Below are 20,653 nucleotides of genomic sequence, written 5' to 3'. Positions count from 1 at the left end.
GGGGGGGTGTATGGGATGTACCATTAGGGCGGGGGGAGGGGGGGGCTGGGGATGAACCATCGCTGGGGAGGGGGGGGGGAAGGGGCTGTGGGGGGGGCGGGGGGGGCGGAACCATTGTGGAGAGGGGAGGGGGGGAGTGGGGAGGGGAGGGGGGAGGAACCATTTGTGAAGGCGGGGGGGGGGGCCCGGTGAGGGACCCCCGCTGTGGGGGGGGCACCGCCAGGGCCCCGGTCCCCGTGGGGCTGGTGGGGGGGTCCCCAAGGTCCTGTATGGCCCCGGGCAGGCGCTGCGGGACGGGGGGGGGCTGAGGCTGAAGCCCTGAGCCCCTGCTGCACGTCTGCACGGCCCCCTGGCTGCTGCCCCCCCCCGGGAACCGGGGGGACCCCGGTCCTCAGGGGGTCCCTGGTCCCAAAATGCCCCCGGTCCTGAAGCACTTTTGGGGTCTCCACACGGTCCCCAGGGCCCCAAAGCCACCCCAGGGGCTTCCATGTCCCAAAGCATCCCCAGTCCTGAAGCCCTTGGGGGGGTCCCGCACAGTCCCCAGGGACCCCACAGCTGCCCCAGGGGCTCCCTGGTCCCAAAACCTCCCTGGTCCTGAAGCCCTTTGGGGTCCCCACACGGTCCCCAGGGACCCCACAGCCTGGTCTTGAAGCATCCCCAGTGCTGAAGCCCTTTGGGGTCTCTTCATGGTCCCCAGGACCCCACAACCACCCCAGGGCCTGAAGCCTTTCCAGTCCTGAAGCCCTTTGGGGGTCCCCGCATGGTCCCCAGGGCCCCAAAGCCACCTCAGGGGCTCCCCTGTCCCAAAGCATCCCCCATCCTGAAGCCCTTTGGGGTCTCACACAGTCCCCAGGACCCTGAAGCTGCCCCAAGGGGCTCCCTGGTCCCGAAGCCCTTTGGGGGGGGTCCCACATGGTCCCCAGGACCCTGAAGCTCCCCGGTCCTGAAGCCCTTTAGGGGTCCCCGCACAGTCCTCAGGACCCCACAGCCACCACCGGTGCGGACGGCGGCGGTGGCACACAGCCGGGTGGGCACAGTGGCACGTGGCATGTCCTCAGAGCCTTTTGGGGGGCAATGTGTGCCTTCAGGAGCACCCCAAGTCTGTGCCGCTGCCCCCTCAGGTCCAAGCAGTGCCCACGGGGGGGATGCAGAAGGAGTCTGTGGGGACCCCCAGCATGAAGGGGGGGGCAAAGCGGTGCCTCCCCCCCACCCCGGGGGGCTGCGGGGGCCCTCAGGGCTGCTGCTGGTACTGGCCCTCGGTGGCGGTGAAGAAGTCCTCCAGCACGCTCTTCATGTAGTCGAAGGTGGGCCGCTCCTCGGGCCGCTCCTTCCAGCACTGCACCATCAGCTCGTACAGCTCCCGCGGGCAGTTGTCGGGCTGGGGCATGCGGTACCCCCGCTCCAGGTTCTGGATCACCTCGGGGTTGGTCATCCCTGCGAGGACAGAGCGGGGGGCACCGAATTCAAGTCACCCCCTTGCTGCTGGAAACCCCCTAAGGTGGCAAACCCCATAGGAAATGTTCCCTCTACCCCCTCCTAAACCCTAAAATCCCCCCGGAATTTTGGGCCCGGCTGGCCACGTGCGCTGGGAACGGGGCCAGGAGGAGCGAGTGTGCGTGCGGGAGTGCAGGAACACACTCACACGTGTGCGCCTGCGTGTGTGCATGCGTGTGTGTGGGGTGTGTGTGAGCCCGTCCACCACGCTGCTGCCGGGAAATCCTGACCTGGATACGGGATCCGGCCGTAGGTGACGATCTCGGTGAGCAGGATGCCGAAGGACCAGACGTCCGACTTGATGGTGAACGTCCCGTAATTAATTGCCTCCGGCGCCGTCCACTTGATGGGGAACTTAGCCCCTGAAAAAAAAATAAAAATAAAAATAAAAATAAAAATAAAAAATAAAAATAAAATGAAATAAAATGAAATAAATAAAATAAAATAAAATAAAATAAAATAAAATAAAATAAAATAAAATAAAATAAATAAAAAATAAAATAAAAATAAAAATAAAATAAAATAAAAATAAAATAAAATAAAATAAAATAAAATAAAATAAAATAAAATAAAATAAAATAGGAGGGGGAAAAAATAAAGTGCTGCAGCCGAGCTTTGCCCCCCTCTCTGTTTAACCTGCTGATGGGGTGGGTTTGGTGGCTGCCACCCCCAGACCCCTACACTCGGCTGCCCACCCACACCAGCAGGGACCCCGCAGCGGGGCAGCACGCCTGTTCCTGCAGCAGCCAGCAGATAGGGCTGGCAGCCCACCAAAAATAGGGCCGGGTGGGCTGGTGGGCTCCGGGCAGCCCCCTGTGGCTCTGGGGGGAGCGAGATGAGGGAGGGGATGGGGTGTCAGGGGTCCCGGGGGAGGACGGCAGCCCCAGAGGGGGTGTGCATGGGGCTGTGACGGGCGCACCCTCGCGAGCCGTGTACTCGTTGTCCTCGATGAGGCGAGCCAGCCCAAAATCGGCGATTTTGCAGCACAGCGTGTCCGACACGAGGATGTTGGCAGCCCGCAGGTCGCGGTGGATGTAGTTCTTGGCCTCGATGAAGGCCATGCCTTCGGCGATCTGCAGGAGGGATTAATTACGTTAATTGGAGGAGTTGGGACAGCTCCACCAGACCCCCCCCTCGTGGCTCCGTGCCCCCTCACCTGCGCGGCCATGTCCAGCAGCTTGTTGATGCTGAGCTTCACTCCCTCTGAGGTCTTGAGGAAATCCACCAGGCTGCCTGCAACGAAGGCGCAGGTCTCAGCCTCCCCCCGGCTGCCATCATGGCTTTGCCAAGCCACCGACCCCTTCAGTGCAACGCCCGGTGTGGGGCTGGGGGGCTCACAGCCCCCAGGAGGGGGGCTCTCACCCTTCTCCATGTACTCGGTGATGATGTAGATGGGCTCCTTGGTCACCACGGCGTACAGCCGCACCAGCCGCGGGTGCTGCAGGTTCTTCATGAGGTTGGCCTCCGCCAGGAAGGCGCTGGGCGACATGCTGCCCTGCTTCAGGTTCTTGATGGCCACCTTGGTGTGGCCGTTGTAGAAGCCTGAGGGGAGAAGGGGCGCAGCGGGACCGGCTGTCAATTTAGGGCATCCCGACCCAAAAGCGCACGAGGAAGGTGTTTGGGCTGCAAAGGCTGGATGAAGCCTGGTCCCAGGGGCACTGGGACAGCGAGGGGACAGTCACAGCCCCGTGTGTGCTCTGGCCACCTCCTGGGCAGGAGCCTGTAGCCACATTTGAAGCCGCCAGGCAGAGATTTTTACGTGTGGCTTTTAGCCACCGAGAGGAAAGGAAACTTGGTGCTGGGCTTTTAACCCTCTGAGCAGCTCCCAGCAGGGCAGCTGGTGGAGCTGGGCAGCACTGACACAACCCAGCCCCTGACAGAGACCCAGAGGGGATTTTCGGGTGCTGCAGCACCCATGGAGCGAGGGCAGGGACCCCGCTTGGTGCCCTCCCCACCACGGCACTGGGACAGCAGGAGGAGGTTTTGCTGCTCAGCCGTAGGCTGCTGGAAGCCACACGCAGCCGCCGAGCCCCGGGTGCCCCCAGCGTGGCTTCAGCAGCCTCCCCGAGCCCTGCTCCCCCCGCAGAGCCACGCACGGGGCTCCTGTGCTGGTGCCAAGCCCCCGGTGTACGCAGCCCCCATGCACAAACGCCTCCAGCCATGTCCTGGTGGGGAGCAGCACAGGGGTCGGGGGGGGCCACGGATGGGAGAAAGGGGAAGTTTGGGCTGCTCTGGTTTATCCCCGGGGTCCCTTTCACTGCTGGTTTTCTCCCTTCTTCCAGAGCCCTTTGAAAAACCGATGTCCCACAGCTGGGGAGGTGCCAGCTGCGCCCTGCGGGGCCCCGGCTTCCCCCCCAGCCTGTGCTGATGCCGCCCGCAGCAGAGCCCTGGTGCAGGAGGAAGCGCCCCGCTTTCACCCTGACTCACCCATCCAGACTTCTCCAAACTGCCCCGCTCCCAGCTTCTCCACCAGTTTCAGCGACTCCCGCGGCACCTCCCACTCGTCCTGCCACCACGGCTTCTGCGGCTTCTGGGTCCGGCACGGCTTGCCCAGGCGGGTGCACAGCCCGTCCGAGCTGCCTGCGGCACAGGGGGGGGAGGCAGCACCAGCATCAGCGAGCACAGGGTGCCTGGGTGTCCTGTCCCATCCCCAAACCATCCCCAAACCACCCCCATCCACCCCCATCCATCCCACCCCACCCCATCCCACCCCACTGGCTGGCACATACGTGTGTAATACTCCACCAGCTCGTGCAGGCTGCTGAAGGTGACGCGGGGGGAGATGTAGTACCCCCCGTTGTCCATGTTGCGGATCTTGTAGTGCTTCACCGTCTCGCCCTGGTTCTGGTCAAAGTCCCTCACCGACAGCGAGTAGGAGCCTGGGGAGGGGGGCACGGGGTGGGCACGGGCCCCCAGCACTCCTGGAGCACTCCCCGGTGCAGGAGGTGCCGGTGGCACCGGTACCTTTGGAGGTCTCGCTCTCGCGGATGAGGAAGGAGCCGTGCGTGTTGCCCGAGGCCAGGAGCTGTCTCTCGGCGTCCTTGCGGCTGAGGTTTTTGAAGAACCACCTGGGGACAGGGGGCAGGGTGAGGGCTGGGGGGTGCTGAAGCCCTTGCATCTCCCCCCCTGTGCCCACACGGCCGCTCCCCGGCCCCTACTCACGGCTCAGGCTCCAGGCTGTTCACCATGGCCACGAAGTTGTAGGGGATCAAACCCTCCTGGCCCGTGGTGAGCGACTGTGCCCTCCACCACTCCCCGCTCCTGCAAGGACACGGCCACCTGAGTGTCCCCCCCTGCTGCCGGGACCACCGGTGGCACCGGGGCACCGACTGGGGGGGGACACGGGGACATGGGGACCCCCTTGGTGCTCGCTCACTCTTCCAGGACGCGCAGCTTCTCGCCCTTCTGCAGCCCCAGGTCCCCATCGTGGGTGGGCTCGTAGTCGTACAGGGCCACCACCAGCTTGTCTGGGGGAACAGGGGCAGGGTGGAGGCGGTGATGGGGGCACCCGCAGCCACCCCCCCACCCCTCCCCGGCCAGCCCTTACCCTGCAGGGGGGAGCACGGCGGAGACGTGGCCTCGTAGGACACCAGGGGATCGCGCACCTCGGAGCCATTGCGGATCAGCTGCTGGGCAGGGACGGGGGGGCCCATCAGTGCCACCCCCCCACAGCCCCACGCCACCTGCGGGGGGGGGTTTTTGGCTGCTCTCCCCCCCACACACTCACCTGGCGCTTGCTGTCGGGGTCGATGGGGTAGTTGCAGTGCTCGCAGATGTCGATGTTCTCGATCCAGTCGTCGTCGTAGTCCGAGCTGCAGCAGCAGCCCATGGTGGCTGCACGGGGCAGTGAGCGCAGCCGTCACCCCCCCAGCTCCCCCATCCCCATCTCTGCACCCCCCCGCCCCAGTCCCACTCCCATCCATCCCACCACCCCCATCACCGGGCCCTTCCTGCACGCCCCGAGGGCATCCCCCGGCTCTGTCCCCAGCCCTGTTTCTCCTAGCTTTGTTTCCTTCTGGCTTTGGTGAGCAGGGAGGGTGATTTCTCTCGAGACGCCCCCACCTCGAGCACCAGCCCCGGTGCCCTGCGTGGGCCGAGGGGGCCTCCTTCGTGTCACTTTTGCCTTCCTGCAAAATCCGGCGGAGCCCGGCGCTGCGTCACGTGGAAATGGCAGCCCACGGCCCTGGAAAAAGCTCTTCTGCAGAATAACCCACACCCACACCACCGGGATCTGCCCCCTCCCAGGCCTGGCCCCAAACCCATTTCCCCAGCCTCTGACGGGGAGCTCGGGGGCTTCGGGGGGCCCCGTGTGGTTTCTGCAGGCGCCGAGCTCTCGGAGCCTCCTCCGGGAGCCACCCAGGGGTCCCTGCCCAGGAACCAGCGGCTGCTTTTGCTGGGGGGGAGCTGTGGCTTCTGGGCACGGTGGTGCAGCAGGGGGGGTCCCCGGGGATGGCAGAGCCTGGCTGGGGACGATGCCCACCAGTGCTGCCGTCACTTTTTCCTCCTCGGTTTCCCGACCAGGACTCACGGCACAGCTTTATTTTGGCAGGCACAGCTCTGTTTTCACAGGCACCCCCTTTAAACCTGGGGTGCTGCTGGGGAGGGCAACATTACAGCTGTGCACGGTGCTTCCGAGGGGCACGCACCCACCGTGCCACTGGGGACACAAGGAATGGCCCCGCAGAGGTCCCTGGGGGGCTCGGTGTCCCCTGGGTGCCACCGGAGCCAGGTGCCACCAGGAGAGGCACAGCCCCGTGTTTGGAGACCGGGGGCACCCTGCGCTCACCTCCCCACGGAGGGGGCAGCAGGACAGGGGCAGTGCCACCCCCTTACCGTGCCTGGGGGGACACAGGGGACATCAGCACTGTCCCCACGGGGCCACCTCGGGGTGCCCACCACCACGGTGGCTGACGGGAGTGATTGTGGCAAGGAGAAGGTGGACGAGCAAGCCCACCCGCACCATGTCCAGGGCCTGGAAGCCGCCCTGGTGCCTTCGGCTTCCGCTGACGCCTCTTTGAGAGCTCTCCCACAGCACCTCGGCCGCCTCTGGGGCCTGCAGGACACGGGCAAGACCCCGGCAATGCCCCGGGACAAAGCCAGGACCCGGACCCAAACCTGAGCCTGGCCCCATGGAAGAAAAGCCCCCACGCTCCCAACCTGCACATAGCACTTCAAACGCCCGTCTACTGAAGGCGAGCGGTGCCAGGAGGTGTTTTTTCCTTTCTGCGAGAAGCCGGGGTTCAGAGGGAGGTGCTGCTAGCGTCGTTTTTTTGTGCTTTTTTTTTTTTTTTTTTTTTTTTTTCTTATGTGCTCAAGCCACAGCGTAATTTCCACCGAGCAACCGTTTCACCTGCTCGGCGCGAGGGCTGTGCCGCGTCTCGGGGCGTTTGAAGTCAGGTTTTTGCGCCTGCATCTGTGCAAACGAATTTCTGCTGCGAAGGTTGCGTGAGAGCGAGGTGGCCGTGCCCCTAACCCCGTGCCCCGCCGTGTCCCCCCCTCTGCGTGGCTGTGTGTACACGAGCAGCCCCGGCCTCCTCCTACTCGTACCGGCCCTTCCGCATGTGCCTGTCCTGCTGGGGCTGGACACTTTGGTCACGAGCGTGGGCGGGCGCCAGCAGGGTTGAGGCTGGGCTGGTCCCCAAGCTGGATGTCCCCAAATCTGCTGTGACACAGCTGGACACCAGCCCCACACCTTGCCGAACCCGGGGAGCCGGCCCCGACGCGCCATCACGGTGGGCAGGGAGGCGTTTGCTCCAAAACAGCACCAAAAAAGCACCAAAAACAGACACATCTTGGACTGAAACCATCCTCAACGGGGCCGTGGTGGGCCAGGACTAACCCGCTGCTCTTCCCACAGCTCTGCGGACAGGGCCTGGTGCTGGGGACACGGCACCCGTTTTGCCCCAAAGATGGGGGCTTAGGGTCAGGACTGTGAGGGGGCAGCGCTCGCACCCCGGGTGGGCACTGGGCAGCGGGGCGGCCGCTGTCACCCCCCCTGGGTGGCCGCAGCGGGACGGGGAGCACTGGGGCTGCTCCCCGCGTCACCTCCCGACCCCCTGGGGAACCAGTGCTCCCAGTGCCACAGTGGTGATCCCCCATTAACACCCCTCCACGGAGCCACATCGGAGAGCACAACACCCCCTGCCCCAGGCACCCCGCGGATCCCGGCACCCGTTGAGGGGCGCAGACCCCCGCCCCGGCCCCCGTTACCTGGTGGCAGCGAGGTGAGGACGAGCAGCTCTCACACTCCCATGGCCGGGCAGCAGCAGTGAGGACCCCGACCCCGTTCACGTCCTCCCCATCAGCAGCGGGCACGCGGTGACCGGCCGGGTGCGCAGCCACGACCCCGCAGGCGGGCGCGCGCTCCCTGCCGCCGCCGCTGCTCGCTCTTGCTCGCCGCCTGCCCTGGTTTCCTGCCTCATGAGCAAACTCTAGAGAAGCTGGTTCACAGCTCGCGCACGACCGCAAAGAGCTAGTGACAAACCCTAAAGCTTCCTGCCAGCCCCAGCTGGGCTGCGCGAGGGGGGTCCCTGATCCGGGCACCCCCCAGCCCCAGGTGGGCGAGGGGACACGGAGGGACACGGAGGGACACGGAGATGTTTGCTCAGGGGGAGCAGGGTCCCGTGAGCTGGGCATTGTCAGCGTGGCACCAGCAATGGCTGGGATTTTGTCACCCACTGCCCAGGATGTTTTGACCCCCCTGTCCCCTCTGCAGCCCCCTCCCCAGTGCTCAATGTCTGCAGGCTCAGCGCTGGCTTTGCTGTGCCGGACCCCGTGTGGGCTGCGTGACACCGCTCACACCCACAGCCCCCGCTTTGGCTGCCCCCACTGCATCACCCGAGGCCTCAGCACCCCGAGAGCCACGGTGCTGGCCGGGCTGGGGACAAAGCCGAGGGGACGCCTCGTGCCCAGGCTGTGCCACGCCACCAGCCCCCGGGTTTTTGGAAACAGCTCAGAGCAGAGCAACCACAAAGCTATTGTCTTGGCTTCTGCGATCAGACACGAAGCCGCAGGTACCTGCTGGCTGCTCTGCGGAGGCATGGGCAGGAAGCCCAGCCTGTGCCGGGGGGGAGCTGCGTCAGCGGGGGGAGCGCGGTGGCAAACACAGCACCCACCCTCGGGGACATTTCCCCTGGGCAGCCGAGCGGCCCCGCTCCTGTTTTGCTCCCCAACACCAGGGGTGCCCCTGGCGAGGCGTGCCGCAGCCTCGGGGGGGCATGTGCAGCTCTCCCCATGTCCCGCTGTTACCCTGGGAAGGGGAAGCAGCACCCAAAAAAGGTCCCTGAGGCACCCCCTGAGGTCCCTGCGCCATCCCGCGTCTCCCCTGACACCGCTTGTGAAAAGCATTCTGTGAAAGTCGCACCCCAGCCGCGGCAACTTCTTCTGCAAAGTGTTTGGTGTGGATGGAACAAGCGAAAACAAAGCCCCCCCAGCCCGGCCAGCACCACCCAGGGCCCCTCTCCTGCACTGGGGGGCCGGGGTCGGGGCAGGATGGGGTTGTGGGGGCCCCGAGTGCAGCCCCCAGCACCTCCTGGCCTCGAGACCCAGCTCGCAGCCCACAGGCAGCTCGGTGACGAGCATTTCCTGCGGGGTGGCACAGCCCCAGCACCCATCGCAGCTGGTGCCTGGGGAGGGGCTGGCAGTGGGGTGCCCAAAGCACAGCCCCATCCCTCCGGCACGGGGTGAGCAAGGTGGTGAGAAGCCCCCAGCCCACGGGACAGCGCCGGGAGCGCACCCCCTCCGGCCACCCCACCCCAAAGGGCTGGGAGCCACATTTTGGGGGCGCAGGCAGGCTCCTGGGTGCACAGAACAGAACCCCCTGGCTCTTACCATCGCCTCCTTTTATTCCTCCTCAAGTTTTTCGTGCACCTTGCTGACCCCACCATCCCCGGGGACAGGGCTGTGGGTGCCCCGGGACGCCCTGTGTCCCACGGGGACGGTGGCATTTCCCAGAGCACCGAGCACCCCCTGCACCAGGGAGCTCAGCCCCAGCCCCGCCGTCCCCACGGTGCTTCAGGAGGCACCCGCGAGCCCCACCGAGCCTGGGTGCACCCCTGGGTGCCCGCGGAGCCCCGCCAGGCTCAGCAGAGGGAGAAGCGCCGGGAGTTGATGTTCATGCGGGTGACGCCGATGTGCTTCAGCGGCATGGAGAGCAGGAAGGCGGCCTTGGGGGGGATGTTGCAGAGCAGATCCGAGTCTTCCTCGCAGCCCTCGAGGCCGAAGGTGGCGTCGTCCAGCATCTCCTTGTGCTGGTGGCAGGCCTGCTCCACCTTCAGCCGGTGCAGCTGCGCCCGCAGGCGCATCAGCTGCTGCGCCAGGCGCTGGTCTGCAGCCTGCAGCTCCTGCTGCGGGGACACCACGGGGCCGTCAGCACCGCAGCCCCCCCCCGGGGACACAGCCACGGTGCACGGCCAGAGGGGGGGCTCAGCAGGGTGCTGGGGCTTGGCCGGGGCACAGCCCCCCTGGGCACTGGGAATGTGTGGTCCTGGGGTCAGCACGGAGCCAAAATCCCAGCTGGCAGGGGGGTGTGCACATATGCACAGCCCTGGGGGGGGGGCTCAGGAAGGTTTGTGCCCACACGGCTGCCGCACCAGCAGAGATCATGCAGCCGTGCCCCAGCAGGGCAGCAGGAGGGGGGTGCCAAGCACAGGGCGACCACTTTGGCACTGGGCAGAGCCCCAAGCACCTGGTAAAAATCCCCGTCCAGCGGCCGTGCTGGTAAAAAAAAAGGGCAAAGCTGGGGGGCTGCAAGCTGGAGCCCCCCCTGCCAGGGCTGGGCACCACCCCGTGCACCCCTCGCCCCCCAGCCCCTACTCACCAGCTCCGTCCTGAGCCACTCCAAAGCCTCCCCCACGGTGGGGAAGCCGCAGACGCCGCCGCCGTCCCGCTCGCCCTTGGGGTTCCCCGGGATCCCCTCGGCCCCGCCGGGGGTCCGGCTGCCCCAGGGCTGCCCCCGCACCCTGGCCTCCCACTCGAGGTAGGATGGGCGCCGCGTCTGCAGCTTCAGCTTGGCCGTCAGCGCCTTGAGGCCCTCCAGGCTCTCCTCGCCCATGGGTGGCTCCTCGGCACCCAGCTCGCTGAATCTCAGCTGCCCCAGGGCCATGGTTTGGGGAGGAGGGGGGGGCACCGACCCCAACCCCAAAAAGCTCCCAGCTGCAGCCCTTTATCCACCCCCGGAGCTGGAGCTCCCGGCCCCGCCGGGATGATGCTAACTGCAGGAACTTTGCGCTTGGGGTTTTTTTGGTTTTTTATTTTTTCCTTTACGGGTCCAGCATCAGCGCCTCCGGCTGGGAGGAGGCGCCCCGAGGGCTCAGCCCGGTTATCGGCACCGGCTGACCCCGGCTTCCCGGCCCCGGGGGGGGGGAGGGAAGGGGGGGGGAGGTTGCTAAAAAAAGGGGAAAGGAAGGAAAACGAGCGGCAACTCGTGAACACGGGTGGGGGGGGGGGACACGGGGGAGGGACGCGGGGCTGCCCGGCTCCTGGGCACCTCTGGGCGCATCTGGGCATCGCTGGGGGGCCTTAAAGGTGGGACCCTCGGGGGGGCACAGCGGTGCCGGCCCCCCCGGGGCAGCATTCAGCCGTTCCCTGCCCCCTTTTTCTCCCCCCCCCGGCCCCGCAGACCTCCCCCTCTCCTCTTGGGACCACCCTAAACCCGTCCCCCCCCCCCCGCCCAGCCCTGCGCGCCCCCGGGGCTGTGCAGGCACCCCCAACCCCCCTGTTTCCCCCCCCCCCATAACCCCCCCTAGGTCCCTGCTGGCACCCCGATGTGCCCCCCCCGCAGCCCGGCTGCTGCCCCGTTCCCCCCCCCGGTCTCCCTCTGCTCGCCCCCCACCACCGAGGACCACGGATCGGAGCAGGTAAGCCCGGGGGGGGGCCCGCTACGAGCCGCTCACCGCCCCCTCCTCCTCCTCTTCCTCCCCCCTTCTTCCTCCTCCTCCTCCTCCTCCTCCTCCCCGCCCGGCAGCGCCCTGCAGCCTCCCCCGCCCCGTGCCGCGGAGAGCTGGGGGGGGACACCCAGCACCCAGCAGCCCCAAATCCTCCCCCCCCAGCACCCAGTGCCGGGTACCCGCGGGCTGCTCCCCCCCCCTAGACCCCGTGCCTCAGTTTCCCCACCTGCGCTGCGGGGAGGAAGCTGCAGAGGTGACAAGCAGAGGCCGAAGGGCCCCAGCGTGGCTTGGGGAGGGAAGAAAAAGGACGGGGGGGGGGGGGGACAGGGTTGTGTGGGGGGGATTTCCAGGCCTTGCTGCGCCCGCTCACGATTTCCCCTTTCTCCCTCCAGCCCCACCGCCGCCGCCGCCGCCGCCATGGAGTTCTCGGAGCTGATCAAGACGGCGACGGTGGAGAGCGTGGTGCTGGGGGGCAGGGGGCTGCCGGCGGTGAGGGGCACGCTGTGCATCACCAGCCACCACCTGCTCCTCTCCTCCTGCCCCGGGGGGGACGCCCAGCCCGGCACCGTGGAGCTCTGGCTGCTCATCCGCAACGTGGACGCGGTGGAGAAGAGGTGGGTTTGGGTGCCTCCCCCCCCCAGCTGCCGGCCCCGAGACCCCCCTTCCTTGGTGGCGTCACCCCACGGCGGCAAGGGGGGGGGGAAATTCCCCTCCCCGCCACCCTCCCGGCCGCCCCGCCGAGCCTCGTCCCTCCTCTTCCCCACGGCCCACGCTGGGGATGCTTTCGGCGCTGGGTGTTGACCTCCTCTTCTCCTCCGTGCCTCAGAGTGCAGAATTTAGGCTGGTACCAGCCCCCCCGGACTAACGGCTCCCCGCGAGACTCCAGGTTTGGCTTTTAGCGCTCTCGGCTCTGCTAAACCCGCCCAGCAGCGCCCGGCTTGCTGCTAACCCCGCTGCGCAGGGCTGGGGCAGCTGCTCCGAGGAGGGGAGATGATGGAAACCGCAGCTCCAGGCACACGTGAGGCCGGTGCCGGATGAGAGCCAACGGGATCCCGGTCGCCTCGGCACGGCGCTTTGCCTTGCTCCATCCCCCCGGGGAGCGGGGGGCAGCTCCCCACTGCTGGCTGTCCCCTCCTGCCCTCGCAGCCCCGCTGCCGGCCCTGACCCCGCTGCCTTCCCCAGGCTCGCCGGCTCCTCCGGCACCATCACGCTGCGCTGCAAAGACTTGAAGGTGCTGCAGCTGGAGATCCCGGGCATGGAGGAGTGTCTGAACATCGCCAGCTCCATCGAGGTGAGCCCCGGGTGGCGGGCGAGCCGTGCCGGAGCCGCTCCGGGCTGTAAAGGGTTGGCAGGAGAAGGTGGCTGCCTGCAGTGTTTGCTCTGGGTCCGTCATTACCGTGGGTAAACACCCAGCTCCTGGGCTCTGTTTGCACGGGCACTCGGCGATGCCAGCCCTCGCTTGCAGCTGGGACGTGGCCATGAGGAAGGAACGGGGATGGGGGCTGCGGGGGGGGGGGCGGTGGGGACGTTCCCAGATGTCCCCGCGCGCCCCAGCTCCACCTTCGCTCTGCTCCAGGCCCTCTCCTCGGTGGACTCCGTGATGATGATGTACCCGTTCTTCTACAGACCCCAGGACCTGCGGCTCGAGGAGGGCTGGCACCTCTTCCCCCTCGAGCAATACTTCCAAAAAATCGCCGCACAGGTGAGCCTGGGGAGGGGAGAGCCCCAGCTGGCAGGGGAGGGGGAGAAGCGACTCCCTCGACCCACACCCCGCTGCCCCCATCCCGCTTCTCCCCCAGACAAACCAGTGGCGGCTGAGCGACCTGAACAGGGATTTCACCACCTGCCCCACGTACCCTGCGGGCGTCATCGTGCCGGCGGCCGTGAGCGACGACACCTTGCGGAGAGCGGCCCGATTCCGGCAGGGCGGGCGCTTCCCCGTCCTCAGCTATTACCACCCCAGCAATGGGACCGTGAGTCCGTCTCCCCAACCCTCTCCCACCCCCATCCCACCCTGCCGGGCCCCCAGCCCCAGCTACCCGCAGCCCCTGGCCCCACAGGTGATGCTCCGCAGCAGCCAGCCGCTGACGGGCCCCAACCGAAAGCGCTGCCCCGAGGACGAGGTGCTGCTGGGGACGGTCCTGGATGAAGGCGAGCGGGGCTTCATCATCGACACGCGGTCGGCCCAGGCGGCGAAGCAGGCGCGGATGACGGGGGGTGGCACGGAGCCCAAATCCTCCTACCCGCAGTGGAAGCGGCTGCACCGGCCCCTGGAGCGGTGAGGAGCTGCGCCGAAGCCTGGCTCCCATAATTAGGGTGATCGTGCCGTCCTGCAGCCAGCACAGCCCACCCAGCCCCCCAAAACCAGCCCCGCCGAGCCCCTCACCCCATTTTCCCTCCCGCCCAGAGGCCGCCCGCTGCAGGAGAGCTTCATTAAGCTGGTGGAAGCCTGCAATGATGCCTCGCTCAGCATGGACCGCTGGCTGAGCCGGCTGGAGAGCTGCCGCTGGCTGAGCCACGTCAAGGCAGCCCTGAGCACGGCGTGCCTGGCCGCACAGTGCCTCGACAGGTAGGGGGGCTGCTGCCACCCCAAAGCCCCTCGCTGTGACCAAAGCACCGTGGCACCAGCCACAGGCAGGGCTGGCAGCACCCTGATTACCTGTGCCCCCCCCCCTGCAGGGAGGAGGCCAGCGTGCTGGTGCACGGCGCGGAGGGGACGGACACGACGCTGCTGGTGACGGCGCTGGCACAGGTGATCCTGGACCCGGGCTGCCGCACCATGGTGGGCTTCCAGGGGCTGCTGGAGCGGGAGTGGATCGAGGTGAGAGCGGCAGAAGCAAGGCTGGGCCCCCTTGGTCGCCTTCACCCATTATTTACCCTGCTTTTTTGGGGTCCCGCAGGCCGGCCACCCCTTCCACCTCCGCTGCGCCCGCTCTGCCTACTCCCACGCCCGGCTGAAGCAGGAGGCGCCGCTGTTCCTCCTCTTCCTCGACTGCGTGTGGCAGCTGAGCCGCCAGTTCCCCTTCTCCCTGGAGTTCGGCGAGAGCCTCCTCCTCGCCCTCTTCGACAACGCCTACGCCTCCGACTACGGCACCTTCCTCTGCAACAACGAGAAGGAGAGGCGAGTGCTGGGAGGTGGGGATGGCAGCGCCCCAGAGGAGCAGTGCCACGGCCACCTCCCTGCCCCTGGGCAGAGCCAAACCCTCTCGGTAACACCTGGGGTCAGCCCCAGCCCCGTGCCCCAGGGACTGAGACGCCTCTCGACGCTCCCGCAGGTGCCTGTGCAAAGTGAAAGAGAACACGCACTCCCTCTGGGCCTGGCTGAACCAGCCTGAGGAGAAGAAGAAGTACCTGAACCCCCTCTACTCGCACAACCCGCTGGTCATCTGGCCCTCCGTGGAGCCCCAGAGCATCCAGCTGTGGCAGGGTGAGCCGGGGCCAGCCCTGGGGCCTTTTCCCAAACCTGAAGCCGTGCTCGCGGACACCACCTCGGGCTGGGTCGCGTGCGGTGGCTTAGGGCAAGCTGCTCGGCTCTTCCCTCCTGCTGTGACACAACCCCTCACCTCCTAGGTTTATTCTTCCGCTGGATCCGTCCCTCCCAGTACCTGGACGAGGCCCGGGCAGAGATGCAGAGGTTGGTGGAGGCCAACGAGGCGCCTGCCAAGGAGAGTGCAGGGAGCAGGCTGAGCCGGTCAATCTCTGACCCTGCTGCCCGGACGGAGAATGAAAGATGAGCAGCAGCACGGGTACCTCGGTCCTGGCAATCACATCCCCCTCACTGTGAGTTGAGGGGTCAAGGCGATGCAGTTTTCCACGGGATGTGTGCGGGACACTCACCCCGTGGAGCCCAGGGAAGGCTGCGCGCACCGGCAGCGTGGACAGCCCAGGGAGAGGGGGGACGGACGCGCTTCAGCAGCCTCTCAGCCACGCAGACTGGACGTGGCACAGTAAAGTGGTGTCTCGCAGTCTGCTCCTGCGTTGTGTGGTGTTCCTCGGGCAGGAGCTGGGCAGCGCAGGGCTCTGCAGCAGCAGGAGCAGCCCCGCTCCCTCAGGCAGGTTCCTGCTCTGCTCCCCAGCGGGATCGCAGCAGCTCTCGGACCTGGACCACCCCACGAGGCCTGCTCCGTGACCGAGGCAGGGTTGGCACAGCTTCTAAGCAGCAAAACATCCTAAACTCACACCGACCTCTCCACAAAAGGCACGCTGGCTGCAGCATAAGTGTTGCATCAGTCACTCCAAGTGGGGAGCCAGCCTGGGAAATGGGTCCTTGAACCCAGTTTCGAGGAAGGAAAGAGATAGGAGCCACCCTTCCAAGCAGACAGACACGGGGACAGAGGGCTAGGACGAGGATTTGCAACACAACCTTCCCAGTGCAGGAAATAACTGTTCCATGAGGAAAGTTGGCTCAGGGTCAAGCCAGCAAATAAACAAAGCCCTAGAACTGGGCGCGCATCGTCTGGAAAACAATGACTGGCCACCACGCTCCCAGATCCAGCACTGCTGGGGCTGGACCTCAGCAGCTGCAGATCGCTGCTGGGAAGGAGTTAACCCAGGCCTGGGCGAGGACAGAGGCTCGGGGAGCAGCAGCACTGCTGCCTGCCAGGGGGTGGAGAGAGAGGCACTGCCAGCAGAGCTCAGAGTGCAAAGAGCCAGGTTAATTTTGTCCCTGAGAGCACAAGAATAGAGGCAACTTTTTTTTTTCTGGCGTTTAGAAAAGATTTATTTATTTCCTGCCCATTTTTTTTCCTCCACTGATATATAAATATGCCCAGCAGGCCAGGAAGTTAGCATCCACAGGGGCAGGCAGGCAGCCAACCCAGCTCCTTTCCTCACCTTCGCTCTACCTCCTGAGAAAGCCCCAGGTTGTGCTGCTTTGAGCTGGCTGGGGTTCTAGATGCCCACCTCCATACAGCCCCTGAGTTTGCTGCTGCTTCCTGCTGCCTCCTGTGGAGCAAACCAACTTCAGGCCTTACAGAGTTCTGCTCAGGAGCCAATGGGCTGGGCAACGGATGGGAAGAGGGAAGAAGAGGAGAGGACGCCCTCCTTTAAGCTTCAAACTCGAACTCGAAGTACTGGGGATCGAAGTAGTGGATGCGAACATAGCCGTCCTCACCACCACTGCTGTAACTGTATGGGGAAAAAGAGATGAGAAAGTCATCAGTCCTGTCACGAGCCCACTGCGTCCAGCTTTATACCAGCAAGAGATGGAATCTGCTCTCACAACACCCTCCAAAAGCTAAGAAATAGTCACAACATGAAAAAAAAATATCAGTAACACAGCAAAATGTGCAGCAGGGTGTAAATCACCCCCAGAGCCAGCAGGGTTGGAATGAGAGAACTGGGGAAGGTGCTGGCTGCATTCCCACTGCAGAGCTCCTGTGAGCCCAGCCACATCCTAACCAAAGCACAGGCTAGATTTGATTTGAGCATGCTGGAAGATCTGCAAAATTCCTTACCTCTTTCCATCGGGGTGAAAAGCAACACTGTTTATCGGACCAAAATGCCCCTTCACTCTGCCAAACTCTTCTTCAAAAGCCAAGTGGAAGAACCTGGGAGAAGGAAGAAGTCAGGAGCCTGGTTCGGGACACAATCGGGGTTTCCTCAAAAAAAAAACACAAAAAAAACCTCCACAATTGTAAAGCACCAACCTCGCCTCAAATTTGCCAATCCTGGTGGAGGTCGTGGTCACATCCATGGCCTCTTGCCCACCACCGAGCACAACCTGCAAAGAGCAGAGGCCACGACACTGCAGGACTGCTTGCACCACGCACCCAGCAGCAGGCAGGGAAGGAGGGAGCCCAGCCCTGGGGAAGCCTCCCACCACGCCAGCAGAGCCCAGGAGCTCACTGACAGGCCCCGAGAAGTTCCTGCCTCTCTGCCACACTTGGAGACGAGAGGACCTGGGACAAGGCAGGAGTTGCAGTAAGACCATCACGAGTGGGGTTCTTACATGATCAAAAATGGGGGAGAGTGCAGCAGAGTTCACCGGTCGCTCGGTCCGGAAGGTCTTCAAATGTTCCAGTGTCGTGCAGTCAAAGAGCTAAGAGGCAAAAGGAAGAGAGAAAGAGAGAGTTAGTTATGTTCCAAAGGCCGTGCAGCCCAATTAACTCATGCAAACCCCAGCCCCTGGCTGCCAGTCCTCGCAGGTATTAGCACTGAAGCTGCTCACAGGCACCCAAAACCCAAAGGCATTTCTCCAGAATCCCCAAATACCTGCCCGAGGTAACCGTCACCTTTATATCTGCAGGTAGCACACTGCAGCCTTCATTTTGTTGTTGCTGCTAGTTTAACGTGGCGATGCCTCCCCGTTCCCACTGAAGTCTCCCACCCAATTTGACTTCACACTCGCTCAGATTTCCCAGGAGCAGACCCCTGAGGCAGTCTCTACCAGCAGGTGCAGCAGTTGGCTGTGTTCACAAGAGGCCTCACCTTGGCTGTGTTGTCCTTGGAGGCGGTGATGAACATGGTCATGTCCCTGGAGGTCTGGATGTCGTTGATCTGCTTGGTGTGCTCCTTGATGTTTGAAAGCTGCTCCCCTGACTGGAGGGTCAAAAAAGGCACGTTCAGTGAGCAAACAAAGCGAGCAGCCTTCCCCCATGAAAAAAATTTAGGAGGCATCGCTGTCAGCACTAGGGCAGGCATTTCTACGTCAGCCTGGCTCAAGGGAACCACATATTTTCACTATCCTTCCACGAGGCTGCTGGTTCGAGCCAAGAAGCCCACGTTCTGCCCCGTGACCACTCAGGAATGCTGCAGCGTCCTCCCCACGCCCTGCTGGCGGAGGAGATGCTGCCCCTCGTGGCACCGACCTTGGCGCTGAACTGGTTGAGCTCCCCGCTTTCGTGGCCTGCGATGATGAACTCCCCCAGGGGGCCCCACACTGCACTGGTGATTTTAGAGTCACTGCAGGGGATTTTCATGTAAGGCTCGTTGTTCTCTGCAGGAAGGAAGGAAGGAGACAGACAGACAGACAGCATGGCACCAGCTCTGGCCGTCAGTGCTTCCCCTTGCTCCCTGCTGCAGGCTCGGATTCCTCACCGATCTGGCTGGGGTCCCGCAGGTCAAAGAAGCTCACGAAACACTGGTAGCCCATCTGCTTGTCCGTGGAAAACATGATGATGTTCCCTCCAAAGTCAAAGCCACACGTCCTCACTGCCGAGCTGGTCTTCACCAGGGCAAGCTGCTTTCCTGCACACAGAGCAGAAACCGTCACTCACTGGGGCCTGCACTGCAAAATTCATCAAAGTGACCGAGTGGGCAGGGTATCAGGCACAACTGATGAGCTGAGGCACTGACTGTACGCTCAGACTAAACAGGAGGTGAGTAAATTGGCCAAATGTTCCCTAGAAATTAGGTGTGCACACACACGTGTTAGGATTCAGCCTTTTCAGGCACCAAACAAGCAGACGTTGCACACAAACTCCAGAGCAGGACAGAGCTGGGAGCCAGACGTGGCGTGGGGGAGGTCCCCACAGGAGCCGTACCTGTTTCACAGTCCCAGAGCCGACAGCTGTTATCTGCAGAGCCAGTGAGCACGTGTCGGGTGTCCCCTAGGTCACCAGTTAAGGAACATCAGCGTGTTTGTAGCCCCCAGAAGCTGTTTAGATACCCATGAAGTATTTATACACGAGGTCAAAAGGGTGCATTACAGCGAGAAATTGCTGAGACTGAGCAAATTCCATTACAGTAATGGCCATGCTCCAGTACGGACAGCGAGTCCGAGTGCTCCTACTATAAAACCCACAGCTTTCCTCCTGAAATGTTGAGAAAAAGGCTAAAAAGGCTACAGTCCTCGCCTTAACACAACCTTTGTATGTTTTCACCTCTGCTACATCCTACCCACAATGGAGAGGGAAGATTGTGTGCAACTTGGACACCTTCCCTGAGCTCCCTGGGCCACCTCAAGCACGAATGCAAGCAGATGTCACAGCACACACTACCCCAAACAACACCCCAGAAAGAAAAAGCAGCAAAAACATCCAAGAGATGGAGTCAGGGCAAGTTAAATGCACCACGTGGCCTCCAGGCCTGTCGCATGGCAGCAGCTGAAAGGAACAGCTGAGCTGAATCACTCCAACTAATGAGCAGGGCACAGACAAACTGGTTTCGCCGGCCAAAAGATACAGTCTGCATCCACGCACCACACGGCTCCCGTGTGGCCATTGTACGTGCCGAGCCGCTCCCCGTTCACCGAGTACCAAACGTTGACGATCTGGGGGGAAGGAGAGAAGCCCTCACCATGCAGGCCTCCTCAGGAGGTTCGCTAACCCACCGCTGCCCCTTCCCACCACCCGAGGAGGACGGGGGCTGATTCATGCCACACTCACGGGGTCCTTGGCCACGGTGAAGAGGAGGTCGCCCTCGCGGTTGTACTTGATCTGCGTGATGGAGCGCTCGTGGCCCTGCAGCAGGATCGGCTTCTGCGGGGGGGAGGTGACAGCTGGGGTTGGAAAGGGCCAAGGGACCTGGCTGGGATCCCCCACCCGGCTGTCACAGCTCAGGAACCCCCACCGGGGCCCTGCACTGCCCAAATAATCCCTCACAGCCCCTCACGGCCCCCCAGAGACCATCACCAACCCCTTACCACACCCCACAGCCCTTCCCCAACCCCTCACAGCCCCCCATAACCCTTCACCAACCCCTTGCTGCTCCCTCATAGTCCCCCAGAGCCCCCTCACCACCCGAAGAACCCCTCACAGTCCCCCACAGCCCCCCACAACTCCTCATAAACCCCTCCCAGCCTTTCACCTACCTCTCAGAGCCCCCCTTAGCCCCCCACAACCCCTTACTGCCCCTCACCGCCCCCTCAGAGCCCCCCAAAGCCCCCTCACCACCCGAACAAACCCTCAGCAACCCCTCAGAACCCCCCCAAAGCCCCTCACAGCCCCCCAAAATTCCTCACCAACCTCTCACTGCCCCCCCTGCTCCCTCACAGCCCCCCACAGCCCCCCCCCACCCTCACAAACCCCTCGTACCCCCTCACAGCCCCCCATAACCACCTCACAGCCCCTCCCCAACCCCCCATAGCCCCCCACAGCCCCTCACCAACCCCTTATATCCCCTAATAGCCCCCTCCCCGCCCCCCACAGCCCCTCACGGCCCCCTCCCCGCTCCCACCATGGCGGCGGCGCTGCTGAGGCCGAGGCTCAGGCAGACGAAGAGGCCCCGGGGCCACCACTTCCGGGTCGGAGGGCGCGCGGCCGGCGGAACTTCCGGCGCCGTTGCCATGGCGACCGCGGGTGCGCTTCCGGGATGGGGCCTGAGGGAGCGGG

General features: G+C 64.2%; 4 protein-coding genes across 8 annotated transcripts; 1 reads left to right on the top strand and 3 right to left on the bottom strand.

Annotated features, from left to right (window-relative positions):
* Nucleotides 1-95: 95 nt before the first annotated feature.
* Nucleotides 96-7,964, bottom strand: LCK (LCK proto-oncogene, Src family tyrosine kinase). Of its 2 annotated transcripts, none has more exons than XM_038167381.2 (13): nt 7,705-7,964; nt 5,222-5,328; nt 5,042-5,123; nt 4,871-4,961; nt 4,657-4,755; nt 4,459-4,562; nt 4,224-4,373; nt 3,922-4,074; nt 2,857-3,036; nt 2,651-2,727; nt 2,414-2,567; nt 1,725-1,856; nt 96-1,434 (listed from the first exon to the last, which is right to left on the bottom strand). In XM_038167381.2, the coding sequence occupies exons 2-13, from the start codon at nt 5,321-5,323 to the stop codon at nt 1,232-1,234; spliced, it is 1,527 nt and encodes a 508-aa protein (XP_038023309.2). In that variant the 5' UTR covers nt 5,324-5,328; nt 7,705-7,964; the 3' UTR covers nt 96-1,231. The 2 variants fall into 2 exon arrangements, with proteins under 2 accessions (XP_038023309.2, XP_071883601.1); XM_072027500.1 differs by having other exon boundaries at nt 97-1,434; nt 5,042-5,120; nt 7,705-7,963.
* A 1,354-nt stretch (nt 7,965-9,318) lies between these two features.
* FAM167B (family with sequence similarity 167 member B) lies at nt 9,319-11,777 on the bottom strand. 3 transcript variants are annotated; one of them, XM_038167390.2, is made up of 2 exons: nt 10,313-10,764; nt 9,319-9,839 (listed from the first exon to the last, which is right to left on the bottom strand). In XM_038167390.2, the coding sequence occupies exons 1-2, from the start codon at nt 10,595-10,597 to the stop codon at nt 9,576-9,578; spliced, it is 549 nt and encodes a 182-aa protein (XP_038023318.1). In that variant the 5' UTR covers nt 10,598-10,764; the 3' UTR covers nt 9,319-9,575. The 3 variants fall into 3 exon arrangements, 2 of the variants coding, with proteins under 2 accessions (XP_038023318.1, XP_038023319.1); XM_038167391.2 differs by having other exon boundaries at nt 9,319-9,836; XR_011804839.1 differs by lacking the exon at nt 10,313-10,764 and adding an exon at nt 11,608-11,777 and having other exon boundaries at nt 9,702-9,839.
* A 21-nt stretch (nt 11,778-11,798) lies between these two features.
* Nucleotides 11,799-15,351, top strand: LOC119713652 (myotubularin-related protein 9-like). Of its 2 annotated transcripts, XM_072027495.1 has the most exons (11): nt 11,799-11,995; nt 12,208-12,267; nt 12,564-12,672; nt 12,958-13,083; nt 13,181-13,354; nt 13,442-13,659; nt 13,789-13,950; nt 14,061-14,202; nt 14,282-14,502; nt 14,657-14,808; nt 14,952-15,351. In XM_072027495.1, exons 1-11 carry the CDS (start codon nt 11,799-11,801, stop codon nt 15,113-15,115), a joined length of 1,725 nt encoding a protein of 574 aa, XP_071883596.1. In that variant the 3' UTR covers nt 15,116-15,351. The 2 variants fall into 2 exon arrangements, with proteins under 2 accessions (XP_071883596.1, XP_071883597.1); XM_072027496.1 differs by lacking the exon at nt 12,208-12,267.
* Nucleotides 15,352-16,072: 721 nt separating this feature from the next.
* Nucleotides 16,073-20,645, bottom strand: EIF3I (eukaryotic translation initiation factor 3 subunit I). Its single transcript, XM_038167383.2, has 11 exons — nt 20,499-20,645; nt 19,709-19,801; nt 19,506-19,593; nt 18,866-18,931; nt 18,420-18,569; nt 18,191-18,318; nt 17,811-17,921; nt 17,332-17,421; nt 17,030-17,103; nt 16,838-16,930; nt 16,073-16,508 (listed from the first exon to the last, which is right to left on the bottom strand). The coding sequence occupies exons 1-11, from the start codon at nt 20,607-20,609 to the stop codon at nt 16,427-16,429; spliced, it is 1,086 nt and encodes a 361-aa protein (XP_038023311.2). The 5' UTR covers nt 20,610-20,645; the 3' UTR covers nt 16,073-16,426.
* Nucleotides 20,646-20,653: the final 8 nt, after the last annotated feature.

The sequence above is a fragment of the Anas platyrhynchos genome, chromosome 24 (assembly GCF_047663525.1).
Source record: "Anas platyrhynchos isolate ZD024472 breed Pekin duck chromosome 24, IASCAAS_PekinDuck_T2T, whole genome shotgun sequence".
Classification (NCBI taxonomy): domain Eukaryota; kingdom Metazoa; phylum Chordata; class Aves; order Anseriformes; family Anatidae; genus Anas; species Anas platyrhynchos.
This window is presented reverse-complemented; position numbering and strand designations above follow the sequence as displayed.

What these genes read in the sequence shown, in the direction of transcription:
- LCK (XM_038167381.2), bottom strand. Translation starts at nt 5,323, where the DNA reads ATGGGCTGCTGCTGCAGCTCGGACTACGACGACGACTGGATCGAGAAC. An exon ending in AAGCTGCGCGTCCTGGAAGA is followed by an intron (nt 4,756 to 4,870) that starts GTGAGCGAGCAC and finishes GTGTCCTTGCAG; the next exon opens with GAGCGGGGAGTGGTGGAGGG. An exon ending in AACAGCCTGGAGCCTGAGCC is followed by an intron (nt 4,563 to 4,656) that starts GTGAGTAGGGGC and finishes CCCTGTCCCCAG; the next exon opens with GTGGTTCTTCAAAAACCTCA.
- FAM167B (XM_038167390.2), bottom strand. Translation starts at nt 10,597, where the DNA reads ATGGCCCTGGGGCAGCTGAGATTCAGCGAGCTGGGTGCCGAGGAGCCA. An exon ending in AGTGGCTCAGGACGGAGCTG is followed by an intron (nt 9,840 to 10,312) that starts GTGAGTAGGGGC and finishes GTGTCCCCGCAG; the next exon opens with CAGGAGCTGCAGGCTGCAGA.
- LOC119713652 (XM_072027495.1), top strand. Translation starts at nt 11,799, where the DNA reads ATGGAGTTCTCGGAGCTGATCAAGACGGCGACGGTGGAGAGCGTGGTG. An exon ending in TCCAAAAAATCGCCGCACAG is followed by an intron (nt 13,084 to 13,180) that starts GTGAGCCTGGGG and finishes CTTCTCCCCCAG; the next exon opens with ACAAACCAGTGGCGGCTGAG. An exon ending in GCCGCACAGTGCCTCGACAG is followed by an intron (nt 13,951 to 14,060) that starts GTAGGGGGGCTG and finishes CCCCCCCTGCAG; the next exon opens with GGAGGAGGCCAGCGTGCTGG.
- EIF3I (XM_038167383.2), bottom strand. Translation starts at nt 20,609, where the DNA reads ATGGCAACGGCGCCGGAAGTTCCGCCGGCCGCGCGCCCTCCGACCCGG. An exon ending in GTGGTGCGTGGATGCAGACT is followed by an intron (nt 18,932 to 19,505) that starts GTATCTTTTGGC and finishes CTGGTGACCTAG; the next exon opens with GGGACACCCGACACGTGCTC. An exon ending in GCTCTGGGACTGTGAAACAG is followed by an intron (nt 18,570 to 18,865) that starts GTACGGCTCCTG and finishes CTCTGTGTGCAG; the next exon opens with GAAAGCAGCTTGCCCTGGTG.